General features: G+C 40.7%; 1 protein-coding gene across 6 annotated transcripts in view; it reads left to right on the top strand.

Annotated features, from left to right (window-relative positions):
• The window catches only part of LOC107387348 (inactive N-acetylated-alpha-linked acidic dipeptidase-like protein 2), a 661,429-nt gene that overhangs the window by 383,593 nt on the left and 263,404 nt on the right, over positions 1 to 14,432 (top strand). For all 6 annotated transcript variants that reach the window (XM_054749605.2, XM_070545852.1, XM_054749607.2 and 3 more), the window contains 2 exons: positions 4,745 to 4,864; positions 10,108 to 10,240. In XM_054749605.2, the coding sequence (XP_054605580.1) occupies positions 4,745 to 4,864; positions 10,108 to 10,240 (253 nt within the window). The remainder of the gene's footprint in view (positions 1 to 4,744; positions 4,865 to 10,107; positions 10,241 to 14,432) is intronic.

Genomic DNA, 14,432 nt, shown 5'->3' with positions numbered 1-14,432 from the left:
GGGGGGGGGGGCATTTTGCCTTGGCCCCCAAAATGTCTTGAAACGGCCCTGGGTGTGTGACTGAGTTTTGAAGGTGATCTGAATTGTATCAGATGTATAACTATGACATGTGTATAACTTATTGTTTTTTACTGGTAAAAACGTGTAGTGGAGATAAATCTACCTACATTTTACTTTGTTTTCTTGTTTTTATTTAACTATTTTCCTGTCCTGTCTGTCTCTCATCTTCCTGCATATCCTCATAATTCTCCAGAAAATCTGTTGCCTGGATTCTTACCTTTTCACCTCATCAGTTACTTTTGAGCAGGTCAAAGGGATCTCCTGACCGCAAAGCGCAGAGCGTGTTTTCGATGCTGCGTGAGGTGACATCACCACAGCAGAGGTGATGAGCTCCGCAGTAGCACGCTTCAGGCACAAATAAGACAGAAAATAGAGAACATGTGCAGACAAGAACGATCGTGTGCTAATTATAGTTTTTTGGTTGCGCCACTTTGAGAATGGACCGTGCGCTGGAAGCAGCTGCCTGGATCGCTGTGCAACAATGCGGAACCGGTTCGCAGCAGCGCAAGTCTGCAGGCTCTCCCTCGCGCTGATCTGCCGGTACCGGCTCTCTCTCGCGCTGATCTGACTTGCCCTGGTCTGTGCGCAACGGCGGGCGGGAAGGGGGGGGGGGGGGGGGCACTTTTGGAAGAGTTGTGCGACACAACGAATCGATGACGCAATTCGTTGCCAACGCTTTTAGTAATCGATTTTCATCGAATTTATCGATTCGTTGTTGCAGCCCTAACTGGGACCAATCAACTTGAGTGGGCTGCCCTAGGATTTTCATTCAAAAGTCCAACTGCAGAGGGGAAGAAACTGTTTTTGTGGCGAGAGGTTCTGGTCCGAATGGATCTGAGCCTTCTGCCAGATGCTGATCTCGTGGAAAACATTTTAAGGGCAGATGTCGTCTCCCCCGCTGTGGTTTTCAGGTGACAGCGGGGTGACGCACGTTTCATGCACTCCAAAGTGCTTCTAGCAGGTGGACCAGGGTTCAGCACCTGGTCCCATTGATATTGTATCTACCGTTTGACCATTGCGGTTTCCTGTACACATTAAGAGGGCCAGGGGAGCGTTCCTCAGGCGGCCCTCCCCACAGTTTGTCATTTTGTTTTTTTCAGTTGAGACGCTTAGTAAAGGTTAAACCGATCCTCACAAAACAGGAGCTGGAAATATTTATCATGTCTATACTGGACTATTGTAATTCCCTGTATGCCGGTTTTCAGCCGTCTTCACTGTCATGGCTGCAGCGGGTCCAAAATGTTGCTGCCAGATTCATCTCTGGAGCACAAAAATGGGAGCACGTTACTCTGCTTCTGACTGCCTTGAACTGGTTACCAGTGAAATATCACATTCTGCTCAAAATCCTGGTCTTTTTTTTAAAATCCCTGTCTGAGTCAGTGCCACCATATTTAGCCTCACTTTTGACCCGTTATGTTCCTTCCTACGCTCAGTTCAGACGGACCTGCTAGTGATTTCTTGGCCAAAATGCAAGTCAAGGGGTGATCATGTTTTTTTCAGTTAATGGTCCTTGGCTCTGGAACGAAGTCAAAGATAAAACATTTTAAAACTCAGCCCATTTTTACAGCCAGGGTAAAGCTTTCTTTTACATCAGTTTGCTGGTTTTATTAAACTCAGATGGGGTAAAGGCAGCTGGGAGGATTTATTGTCCCAGTCTGTGATAAAACAACTATTCAGCTAGCAGCTAGGGGTCAGTATTTTGGTTTCACTGACCTCTGCAGCCTATCCATTGGATGATTTTAACATTGGAATGGCACGGGTTTGAAGAAGTAACCTGTCAGAAAACCCACGCCAGTACTGGTGGTAGTTTAACCTTGAACTTGAGACAGTCATCTACACCTTCATCTGCTCACACTTAGACTACTGTAACTCTCTTTTCACGTGTCTGAGCAAAACCTCCCTGAACCGTCTACAGGTGGTTCAGAATGCCTGTGCTCGGCTTCTGACCAAGTCCTCCAAACACACCCACATCACCCCACTTCTCCTCCAGCTTCAGTGGCTGCCAGTCAACTTCAGGGTTAATTTCAAGATCCTGGTTCTGGTCTACAGGGCCTTACATGGACAAGCACCATCATACATTGGTGATCTTCTCAGTCCCTACACCCCCAGCAGGTCCCTGAGGTCCAGTGATCAAAGCCTACTGGTTGTGCAGCACCAGGCTAAAGGTCAAAGGTGACAGATCATTTGCTGCTGTGGCCCCCAGACTCTGGAACTCTGGAGGTCAGTGGACTCAGTGGTCTCCTTTAAAAAGCAGCTGAAGACTCACTTGTTCAAGCTGGCTTTTGTATGACCTTCTTCACCCCCTCTCTCCTTGTTCTGCTCTCCCCACCTATTCCACCTTCCTCAGGAACCACTGATTTCCCTCTTTCCTGTTCACTCTCTCTCTTTCTTAACATTTTTTTAATCACAATTGACTATTTTTTTGCTCATTTTAAATATATTTTTAACCATTTTCTAAATTATTTTTTATTTTTGTACATTTTTGTTTTTATGAAGCGCCTCGTGATTTTTATCTTGAGAGGCGCTATATAAATGATATTTTCTTCTTCTTCCTAACAGTCTGTGAAATCACAATCAAATTCTGGCTCGGTTTTTGAGAGCTCCTGAAGATAAAATCCAACCATTTCTGCCAATTAAACTCAGAAACTTCAGAAAAACTGGACAGAGATCATGAACCTCTCACAGACAAAACACCTTTTTTGGGTTCTGGGCATTATTTAAAGAGCAAGTCACCCCCAAATCAACTTGTTTTCTGATAAACTATACAAATGGGTGTCTACTCATGCTGTAGACATGTGTAGTCAATAATTTGGCATTTTAGTACATCTTAGTTAAAAATTTAATATTCTGCCCAAAACTGTCAGTACTGCACCATCTTCAGGTAAATACTCTGAACTGCATTTAAATTTAAATCTGCCATCGCTATTGGCTATGAAGTACACTATGATGTTCGCTGGTACAATATGATGTCACAATGTTGTTGTGAACCTGTGTGTGTGTGTGTTTTTGTTAGGGGCCCTGCCCTCTCGGTCTGTCAGGCAACAGCATTTGTTGCGTTTTTCAAACGGGAAGTGGAGGTGGAGTAAGACTCTGGTTGGGGGTGACTTGCTCTTTAAAATTCATACAAGAAAAGAAAGAAGTCACTTCTTTACAACTGTGGAGATTAAACTCCCTGCTAGCGAAACTGGGCATTAGTGTTTACCTGAATGGGGAGGAGTGGAACATGATGACACAAACCCGCCCCAGCTCGCTGACTGCATTAACTGGGCAGAGCGGAAGGGAAGCTGCTCTTGTAATAGGAAAATGCGTGGATGAACCCCCAAACCACTTTAGGGGTGTTTTTTTTCATGAGGAAATATTATAACATGGTCAAAAGCTCCTAAGAATGGAATGTGTATGGAATAGTCCGTTGAAAGCCAGATGTCATTCAGTTCAGATTTGCAACAATAGTCTACAAGGGGTTAATTATATTTCACTAAAATCAGAATGAACAGTCAATATAGGTTAAGGTCAACATGTGTTGTAATCTGGTGGGATTTTCTTTTGTAATAATGGTAAAGCCAAGGTTTTTGGAATTACAAGATGTCCAAAGAGCCCATTGGTGGCACATTTTTATCAATTGAACCTGGATAGTAATCACTTGTCCTTTTCTGAAAACTTTAGATAATAAAGCATCAACGTTGGAAATGCATTATTTCACTAGCAGTGTTTAAATGTGCATTCAATATAGAAAATGAATTACACTTAAAAGAAAATTAAACTTACACATGCAATTAGTTTCAGATTTCAATGTAATTTTAATTGTAAAAAAAAGATAGCTTTAAAGCAGGGGTGTCAAACATGCGGCCCGCGGGCCGGCTCCGGCCCGCAAGCGGGTTAAGTCCGGCCCGCGAGATGGTTGTGTAAACTTTGTATTTTCACTCTACATTGTAAAGTATGAAAATAAACGTATCTTTGTGAGCAAGTTTCCTCTGTAATGAGTATAAATAAAACAAAGCTGCGCTCAAGGCTCACACAAGAACTTGAATCACATCCTGAAGTTGGCCGCCACTCAGGATGTGACTTCTGATATTGATGTGCTGGTGAGAGCTAAAAGATGTAAAGTAAAATATATTTTAAGTGCTGCATGAAACTGATCTAGCCAAGTGATCTGTAAGCTCTTTGAATCACTAAGGAATGTATTTTTTATTTATTGATTTTTTAATTTTTTCAAATTTTCAAGTACACTTCAGGTGTTGTACTTGTACTATTTTGGATGTCCTCAGGCTCCAGCCTTGTTTTATATTGACTGTATTAAAACAAAGAAAACAATCTGAAGTTGTTTTTAATTTACCGGTGCGGCCCACTTGGGCCTAGATTTCTCGCAATGTGGCCCCTGAGCTAAAATGAGTTTGACACCCCTGCTTTAAAGGAAGCAAACATATAATACAATATGCATGTAATAAAAAATCCTTTTTTAGTGTCACATACCTTTTTTCAAGGCTCATTCAACTGATTTTAGTCATTGACCTTGTTATTTAGCCTTTAGTGATGGATTTTACACTGTTTATGCAGGTTTACAGCTCAGCAGTACTCGAGTGGTTTACTGCCCAGAATCCTGTGATGGAACAAATTCTTGAGTAGAATTTATGAACAATTTAGTAAACATGTTTCCTTAAGTAGCTCCTCTGTTTCTTCTCACAAGGGGGAAGTTGTAGATGTCCAGTATGGTAGTGTGGATGATTTGAAGAGAGCCAAAGAAAATCTCAACCTCACCAACCAGATTGCTGCAGTTAAGCTTGGACGAGCACCTTTATTATACAAGGTAAGATCAAATCACAGTACTTCAGCACTTGTCTGACAGCAGAACCACCTATTCTGAGATCTACCTTAAATACTAACCCTGCAGCTGGTAATATATTCCCCCAGACTGAGGAATAGTTATCCTTCATATCAAATAAAATAGTAACTTTTTGTGACTTGATTGATTTTGGGAGGGCTGTTGAGGACTTACATTCCAAAATAATTCTAGGTGTCTTCTTCTAAACATAAGCAACATGTTGAAACTGATATTTACACCAATGGTGCATGTTTTATATATGTTTTTAGCATGCATATGGCAGGCTAATTTTGCCATAAAAGTATTATACTTAACTCTGCAGATTAGCTGAGAAACAACACTGACTGATTAATTAGGCCTGTTTATACTTGGATGCATGCCAACTCTTTTCAAACAAGTTTTTTCCATCAATTAAGAAATGACAGGGACATTTTAAATTTCAATCCAGTTAATTAAAACATAAAGATCTAATTAGATGTTTATTACTCATAAATTTAGCTTCTTTTTCTATTCAGACAAAAGTAATTTAATTACACAAAGCTGAATTAAAAATTCCAAAAGGGCTTTGACATTAGTCAAAGGAATTTTTTTTAATAACGAAATGACAACCCTCTAATTATTTGCAATTTATTGTAATGAGTTAAACTTGTATACGTTTGGTAGACCTTTTAATATTATTGAGGATTTTATTCAAAAGCAAAGCCAAAGTCAAACTTTTAAATGTAAATCATGAAATATTAGCAGGTAAATAGATTTGTTTATTTGTTCATATCTTTTTTTTCACATATCTGAGTAGTTAATGTAAATAAACGTATGTCATTTCAATTTCTGTTTTAATAAAAAGTTCTGAGGGAAAGATCGAGCATGAAATCTACAGGCGGATTGGTGTTGCGTCTGCAGTGATGCGGGCATTGTACCAGTCTGTTGTGGTGAAGAGAGAGCTGAGCCAGAAGGCAAAGATCTCGATTTACCGATCGATCCACATTCCTACCATCGCCTGTGGTTATGAGCTTTGGGTAGTGACTGAAAGAATGAGATCATGAATACAAGCGGCTGAAATGAGTTTTCTTTGTGGGCTCTCCCTTTGAAATAAGGTGAGAAGCTTGGTCATCTGGGAGGGGCTCAGAGTAGACCAGCTGCTCATCCACTTCAAGAGGAGCCTGTTGAGTTGGCTCAGGCATCTAGTAAGGATGCCTCCTGGACGCCTCCCTGGTGAAGTTTTCCAGGCACATCCAACTGGGAGGAGGCATAAAAGTAGACCCAGGACATGTTGAAGGGACTATATCTCTCAGCTGGCCAGGGAACACATTTGGATTTCCCTGGAAGTTTACTGAGATGTGAAGCAAATCAGCCTCAGAGGTGGAGATTCACATCTCTACCACATCCAGGGCCTGTGAGATAAGTCAATTCAATTCAATTCAATTTTATTCATATAGCGCCAAATCATGACAAGAGTCGTCTCAAGGCACTTCACATAATAAACATTCCAATTCAGGTCAGTTCATTAAGCCAATCAGAAGTAATGTTTCCTATATAAGGAACCCAGCAAATTGCATCGAGTCACTGACACTAGTCAGCAATCCTCTTACTAAGCAAGCATAAAGCGACAGTGGAGAGAAAAACTCCCTTTTAACAGGAAGAAACCTCCAGAGAATCCTGGCTCAGTATAAGCAGCCATCCACCACGACTCACTTGGGGATCGAGAAGACAGAGCAGGAACGCACACAAGTCCTGCCGTATACTGTTCCTGGTATTCTCTGAACAGTTGAAATTATTAAAATGACTATAAAAAGTAAATGAAGGTCAACAACAGAAAAAGGGATCCCTGTAGGAGGGGTCAGACTGCTTCATTTGCATTTTAACCGTTAGACCTTTAAAACTCCGTTACATCAAACTGTCTCACAAGGGATCCTTCTAGCAAAGGCTGCTGACCCATTTCCCCCACCTTTACCTACAATTTGTGACAAATGTCTCAGATGTTCTGTATAATGGTGCCACAGGGCAGCAGTTAAGAGAAATGGTCACACTTTGCATAGAAGGAGGCAAGAACAATTGACGAGCCTTGAAATCTCACCAATGAGCCATTCTGGTCGCATGCACAGTGTTACCGCACCATCACATTCAACATCAACAAGATGCTTATGTTCCCCATCATAGTTTAACTCGTTCAGGTTAAATTATTTCAGGATAAAGATCAAAATAGTTCAGCGTTATTGTGCAGTATTTTAAATAATTAAATTGTATTAGTTCATTAAATTGCAGTTATCTATTATTTTACTAATAGATTCAATCAATAAATGTGTCATACTTTCTATAATATTCTTTTCTTTATGTTGATGTGTAGAGCATTGGTCTCCAGCTCCCGTCCTCAAGGCCGCTCTCCAGCATGTTTTAATTGTTTCCCTGTTTCAACACACCTACTTTTAATAAGTGAGTGATTAACAGGCTGAACAGGTGATTCAACCTTTCAATCAAATGTGTTGGAGCAGGGAAACAACTAAAACATTCCATGCTTTTGTTCTTTTTAAACACAGAAACAGTTTTGTTGACCTGTTTTGTAGCTACAGTTTCTAAACTAAAACATGTTGTTAGAAGTTGGAGATCCTGGCTGCAGAGATTTTGTCTGGACAGAGATCTCTGGGGTTTTTCTTGGGATCTGGTTTTTCCCCTGTCCCAGTTTGCTCAGCGCTCCAGTGACTACCTGCCCTGCTGAAGCCTGGATTTTCCACAACTCCTCTATTTAACCTTTCTGCCCCTTTGCTTATTCTTGAGCTTATCATGGTCCATATTTGTGTTTCTTGCTTGTGCTACAATCACTTTAGATCCCTACATCCATCACCGCTGCCTTGTTTGGTATTTTGTCGACCACATCTGTTTAGTAAACCATCCCGATCATCAGCCTGTGTCTGGAAGTCGCATCTTAGATCTGTGCTTCTCCACCTCCCACTCAGCAAAATCAAAAGTACATAATTTTGCATTATTTCACCCACTTGGCTTTGGTGGTCCAAGTACACTTTGTTAGCCTGTATCTTACACATTGCGCTCTTTCTAGTGTGATGGACCAATGTTGGGTACTGTCTGTTATGGTAGAGCCTAGTTTAGCTCTAATCTGATAGGGTTATGTTTGGTTTGGTAGAGCTCATGTTGGTTCCTGTCTGGTATAATTTAGTCATTCTTGGATCCTCCTCTCTGGTATGGTAGACCCCATCTTAGATGTGACAAAAGAGAGATTGAAATGCTGGAGTGAGAGTGTGCAAATCAAACTGTTCACCATGAATTCACGCAAGCTGGAAACAAAATGTTCATGTGTATTTTCCTGTGTATGTGACCCCAGTAGTAGCTGTGTCTGCTACAAACATCTATAATAATAAGAAAAAATGAACCTGCTTACTTTGCATGTGTGTGTGTGTGTGTGTGTGTGTGTGTGTGGTGGTGGTGGGGGGGGGGGGGGGCAGGTGCTGTGTCCCTTTTTTAGTGAAGGACTGAGTTGTGATTAGAGCAGGATGATCATGGATGGTGTCACATATTCAATGAAATAGTCGTCTACACTCATAAAAACAAGGACACGACATCTTTCAAGGACACTATGAAATACTGCTGTTCACTGACAAGCGCAGCACACTTTCCTCCCACACAGAAACATTTTAAAGCTGAGTAAACAAATATGATCACAATTTAATACCATACAAATGTCTTTATGATGACTAAATCCTTCAATAAGACAATTTCTGTGATAATAATAAATGCACTTTCTTTTTGTGATTGTTAGTTTCAATCATGCGAGTAGTTCACAGTTTAAAAGTGCAGTGGTTGTTTTTTTATTCTTGACAACAAATTGCCTGTTGAGTGCTCTTTGCACTCAACAGGCAAAGACAGCTCTTTGCTGACAAATCTATTTTTCATTTAAGCCAACTCAATCAACGAAAGTTCTGTCTGATTGTATACTTGAGGTCAAGCAATGGCTAGCTGATAACTTCCTCCATCTTCTGAAATCTGTGGTCCACACTTTCATCACCTCAAGGCTGGATTACTCCAACTCCTGCTTATACGGCATCAGTAAAGCAGCTCTTTCTAGACTTCAGCTGGTCCAGAATTCAGCAGCTAGGTTGCTGACTGGAGCTGACAGAAGACAACACATTTCACCAATTCTGAAATCTCTCCACTGGTTGCCCGTGCAGTTCAGGATAAACGTCAAAATTATGCTTCTGACTTACAAATCATTGAACCATCAAGCTCCTCCATATCTGTGTGAACTTGTCCATTACTACAACCCACCGCGTGCTCTCAGGTCCGAAGATAAGCTCCTCCTAGCTGTTCCCAATGCACGTTTAAAAAGCCGTGGAGAAAGGGCTTTCTCTGCCTGTGCACCGAAGCTGTGAAACGCATTACCACTGCTAGTGAGGCAAGCACCAACAGCTAGCATTTTTAAATCACGCTTGAAAACTCACTACTTCAACCTAGCTTATATCACATAATTATGAACCTCACTCACATCTGCATTGTTTAAAAATGGACTTCACAATATCAACTTCCGTATTATTGAGGTTCTTTTTAAAAATGTTTTTCTATTTTTTTTAATTCTCCCAATGTCATTGATTTTTAGCTGTTAAGTTTTGGGAATTTTGTTGTATTTCCTTTTTATCTTTTATCTGTGTTCGACATGTTTGTATAACGCCTGTTTAATTAACTACTATTTTTAGTGTACAGCGCCTTGTCTGGTTGTAATGCCTTGTGAATGCGCTTTATACATACAATTGGATTGGATTGGATTGGGTAGTTCTTCATCTTTATTTAGAAGGTGCACAATGAGATTTCACTTACAGGACAGGATGCAAGTAAACAAGCAACCATAAACATAGTTATCTTATTAAATAAAACAGTGTTTTACTCAAATTAAAGTCATAGAATGTCTTAAAGAAATGCCTTTTTTAAGTTCCATTGGTAAATTCTCCTCATCATTCACTAGTTTTCTAACCTTTGTTGAAAGTGTTTTTACTGAACCTTAATTTTAACATTTTGCAGATTTTGAACGTGTTGGGTTCAAACACAGACAGCTTTTTGTTTTTTATTTCATTTGTTAATGTTTAGAAATGGAGTAGTTCATCCAGGTGTTCCCATCATGATGGTTAGATATGCCTTATCAGTAGGAAATAAGTAAATATGCTTCTCATGTTCATTTCTTTATGTTTGAACCTTTTCACTGATTGTATCTTTGTTTTTGTAACCAGCTATCCCTGATTTCTGACTTTGGTTTTCGGGGTGCTCTTCTCTACATCGACCCTTGTGATACCCCCTCTGGCCAAAACATTTGGCATCAAGCCTTTAGAGTTACACTAAACCCTGGAGGAAACCCTGATATTGGTGAGTGATGTGTATTTTGTTTGTATAACTGTCTTAACACAGCACGAGCAAATGCTTTCAAAATCTACAGATGGTCTTATTCTTTGCTAACTTTGAGATGTTTTTTGGAGGAATTGGACCTTAATGCAGCCATTGCCTAACCTGTTCACATAGGAGCTATTTCCTTTTTAAAAGTTAATGAAAAATTGCTGTTGTTGTTGTTGCTGCTTCTGTAAAGATTACTTAATGTTTCAAGGTTACATCCAGCTTGATCAATACAGCACATTAGCTGTTGCTCACACAACCCAAAGTGACAAAGCAGTCGCATAAAAACACACCCAAAAATTTAAAAAAGTTTAAGTTACAAAGAAGGCAAATAAAGAAAAAATAAAATCATGAATTAAATGGCAGGTTGAGAGTTAAATGATACCTACAAAGTCTAATAATAAAACTACAGTAAAGCTTGATAAAGCAGAGCTGAAATAAACCATCAAATGGTTTGATTTATTATATTCCTTGAATCATGTTTTACTGATTGAGGCTTCATTAAATGTACACACCACAGTCTGAACACATTTTACTGGCACAGAATGTGTTAAGCTAGGTGCTGTGGAGGAAAATAGAGATTCCAGCAAAGATACAAACTATTGTAAAAGGCAGAAACGGTCCAAAGTCTAGGATCAAGTATGGATCAGTTGGCTAATGCTCATGCTAGCAGGTAGCGTGTTCACAATCAAGTGGGGTTCCGAAAAAACACTGATTGTGTAACTAAGTAAATGGTAAATGGCCTGTATTTGATATAGAGCCTTCTAGAATACTGGAACCCCCCAAGGTGCTTTACAACACAATCAGTCATTCACCCATTCACACACACATTCACACCCTGGTGGTGATGAGCTACAATGTAGCCACAGCTGCCCTGGGACACACTGACAGAGGCGAGTCTGCCGAACACAGGTACCACCGGCCCCTCCGACCACCACCAGCAGGCAAAGTGGGTTAAGTGTCTTGCCCAAGGACACAACGACAGCAGCAGGGGCAAGCATTTAACTCCTGTGCCACTGTTGCTCTCTAAGAATGCCTAAACTATGCATATGGAAGAAAAATCCCCACTATCCTGTTTATTTGGGTAGCAGTAGCCTCTGAGGTAGAACGGGTTGGCCTCATAATTGGAGGACAGCACGGTTGCTCCCGCCAGGAGTATTCTGCTGTTGTGTCCTTGGGCAAGACACTTCACCCGACTTGCCATCAGCTACCTGTTTGTTGTCGCGAGTCTGCTGAATACCAAGGAAAACAGGCGCAGTGGTGAAAAGACACCAAAACCCCATAAGTGTTAAGAGTCTCAGAGAATCTTAGAAGAATCTTCTCCAAACACAACATCCCAGTAAACTTTAAACCCAACAACACCCTCAGACAGAAACTGGTTCATCCAAAAGACAAAACACCCAAACAGAAGCGCAGTGGTGTTGTTTGTGCAGTCCAATGTAGTGAGGACTGTCCAGATCTTTACATTGGGGAAACTAAACAACAATTACACAAGAGCATGGCACAACACAGGACTTCTTCAGGTCAAGATCCTGCAGTCCACCTACACCTGAAGGACAAGGGACACACTTTTGAAAGTGACAAAGACACATTCTGGATAGAGAAGATAGATGGTTTGAGAGAGGAGTAAAGGAAGCTATCTATGTCAAATGGGAATAACCTACATGAAATAGAGGAGAACTACTTAGGTTTCACTTTTCCAGCACCTATCATGCAGCTCTGAATCTAATCCCAAACAGTTTTGTCTAGGTCACGCCTTCCTTCATCTAATCAACACAGCAACTACCCTTACAATATAGCCTAACGACTCCAAGGACTCATCAGAGGGTAGGGGGAAAGGTTATTCATAGATAGTTGCTGCTCGTTAAGCAACAACAGACAGCTACAGCTTATAAGCTTGACTCAAAGAGCAAAATTTTAAACTGGATAATTGCTCTGAAGTTGATTAGAAACCTGATTGCTGCTAAACCAAAATGATCTTAGTTTGATTTTGTGAAAAAGTTCATTTCTTAACACCCCCCCCCCCCCCCCCCCCACACACACACACACACACACAAAACTGTAATTCAGTTAAAATTGACTTTTCTAACCCACTGCCTACATCAATGTTGTTTAAACTGTAAGGACAATGGCCTAATGTTGATAAGGCTCAAAGCACGCCCTTGTGTCCTGGTGTTCTGCACCAACAGCCCGGTATCCTATTACCATTTTTTTAGCCTCTGTCTGGGATCCGAACACAACTGAACTAAAAAAAGGAAACACATCACCCGTGTGGTAATTATTGTCCCCCGCTTCTGTTCCCTGAATAACTAGCCTACATTTTACATCTTCCAAATGAGTAAAATTAAACCCTGGAGCTACAACTACACTTCATACAACACTGGTTTAAGGCCATGGTCTGATGAAAATAAGATATTCTTCTTTTCATTATTGATATAATCTACAAAAATGCATCAATTAATTTATGCAAATCTAGCTTTGTTCCTTCTTTAATCAGATTTATTCTCTAAAGTGTAATTAGAAATCTGCTCTGTATTTTCGTCTGAATGCCGTCCAGGTCTGAAACTAACTCACGTTTCTTACCTTGGTCTCAGTCAGAGGACATTGTATGTCTCTTGCTCTGTTTTACAGTATTTAAATCACCCTCCCAGGATAGATGTCCTCTTTGACCTCAGTCTTGTCCCCACTTCCTGTTTTTATGCCCGGTCTGGTCAATGGGGATGTGTCATTACCGCTCAAGTACCTTTAGTCCTTGTAACAGCCTTAGCACCACAGCGGCAAGACCTAGTAGAACCCGGCAGATGTCTGTAGCTGCTGTGTGAGCATGTGTGCGAGTGTGTATTGTGAGGTGTCTGTTGGAGTGTTTAAGTGGAAGAGAAAGACAGATGCTGGCTGCCCCATCAGATGGCTGGTTTCTCACCAATAGTAATGCTCTCAGGGCTACAGTGCTAATAGAGCTCACGAGAACAGAAAATGTGAAAGGACACCTCATTACTCATATCTGCCAGAAAAAAGCCTATACGGACTAGTGATATTCCTGAAAACATCAAGTAGACTGTAAATAGGAGAACCTAACTTGGAAGTGAAAAACAACCAGATTTAAGCTAGCGGCTAGCAGTTAGCATTTTGCTCCTCCAAACGGCCATGCTATCGGTCCAGCAACACTTACAAACTCATCTGTGTGAGCAAAATGTTTTGCGATTATGCCACCATTTTTTGTCAACCCATCATTCCAATGAAAATGGTCTTTTAGGAGCCTTTATGTGTTTTAAAAATGGGTTCTAGAGCAAACGGGTCTTTTGTAGACAAGGTTTGCTCTTGTATTTGCCAGAATCTTCTTTTACATTCTTTGCTTAAAATTTATACTCGGCTTGCGTCTTGTTTCTGGTTTTGGTATATTTTCATGGGCCGTAGCTACCGGAAAATTTTTGGGTGTTTTCTTGTCAAGGTGAAAATAATTTTAGAAACTGTGCCATATTAACAAGTGTATTTTCAGAAATGACCAGTTTTAGAAAAACGTTTGTCAGTGTGTGTGTGTGTGTAATTCGCTATATTCCTTGTTCTGCAGTGTAAAACCAAACAGCATCTCACTACACTGGTATGCTTAGCGCACATGCATTTTTTCTGCACGGAAGGAAATCCTCCTATAATATGTATGATACCTATAACTGAGAAAAAGAGTGTTATTATTAGACTTCTGGTCTTTGGAATGAAACATTTATTAACTCACAAAAGCAGCTGGAAATATGTCTCTAAAGACAAAAAAAATGAAGAAATGCTGCAATCTGTATTGTTTATTTTCAAAGTGAGGCTCGTATAGTATAAAATATTATTCTTTTTTAAATGTACAGCAGTAGCTCAGGAGGTAAAGCGAGTTGTCCAGTAATCAGAAGGTTGCAGGCTCAATCCCAGCTCTGACCAGAGAAATCTACTGTTGTGCCCGTGGGCAAAACACTTAACCCAGCTTGTCTTTTGATGGTGGTCCAAGGGACCGGTGGCAGGCCTCTCCTCTGTCAGTGCACCCAAGGGCAGCTGTGGCTACATCGTAGCTCATCCCACCAGCATGTGAATGTGTGTGTGGATGAGTGAATGGCTGATTGTTGTGAAGCGCTTTGGGGGGTTGTAGGCACTGTCCATTGTTAATGTGTTTTGGCCTCACTGTCATTAT

Source organism: Nothobranchius furzeri, chromosome 16 (genome assembly GCF_043380555.1).
Source record: "Nothobranchius furzeri strain GRZ-AD chromosome 16, NfurGRZ-RIMD1, whole genome shotgun sequence".
NCBI classification, from domain to species: domain Eukaryota; kingdom Metazoa; phylum Chordata; class Actinopteri; order Cyprinodontiformes; family Nothobranchiidae; genus Nothobranchius; species Nothobranchius furzeri.
Note: the sequence above shows the minus strand (reverse complement) of the source record. Positions and strands in the feature narration are given on the sequence as shown.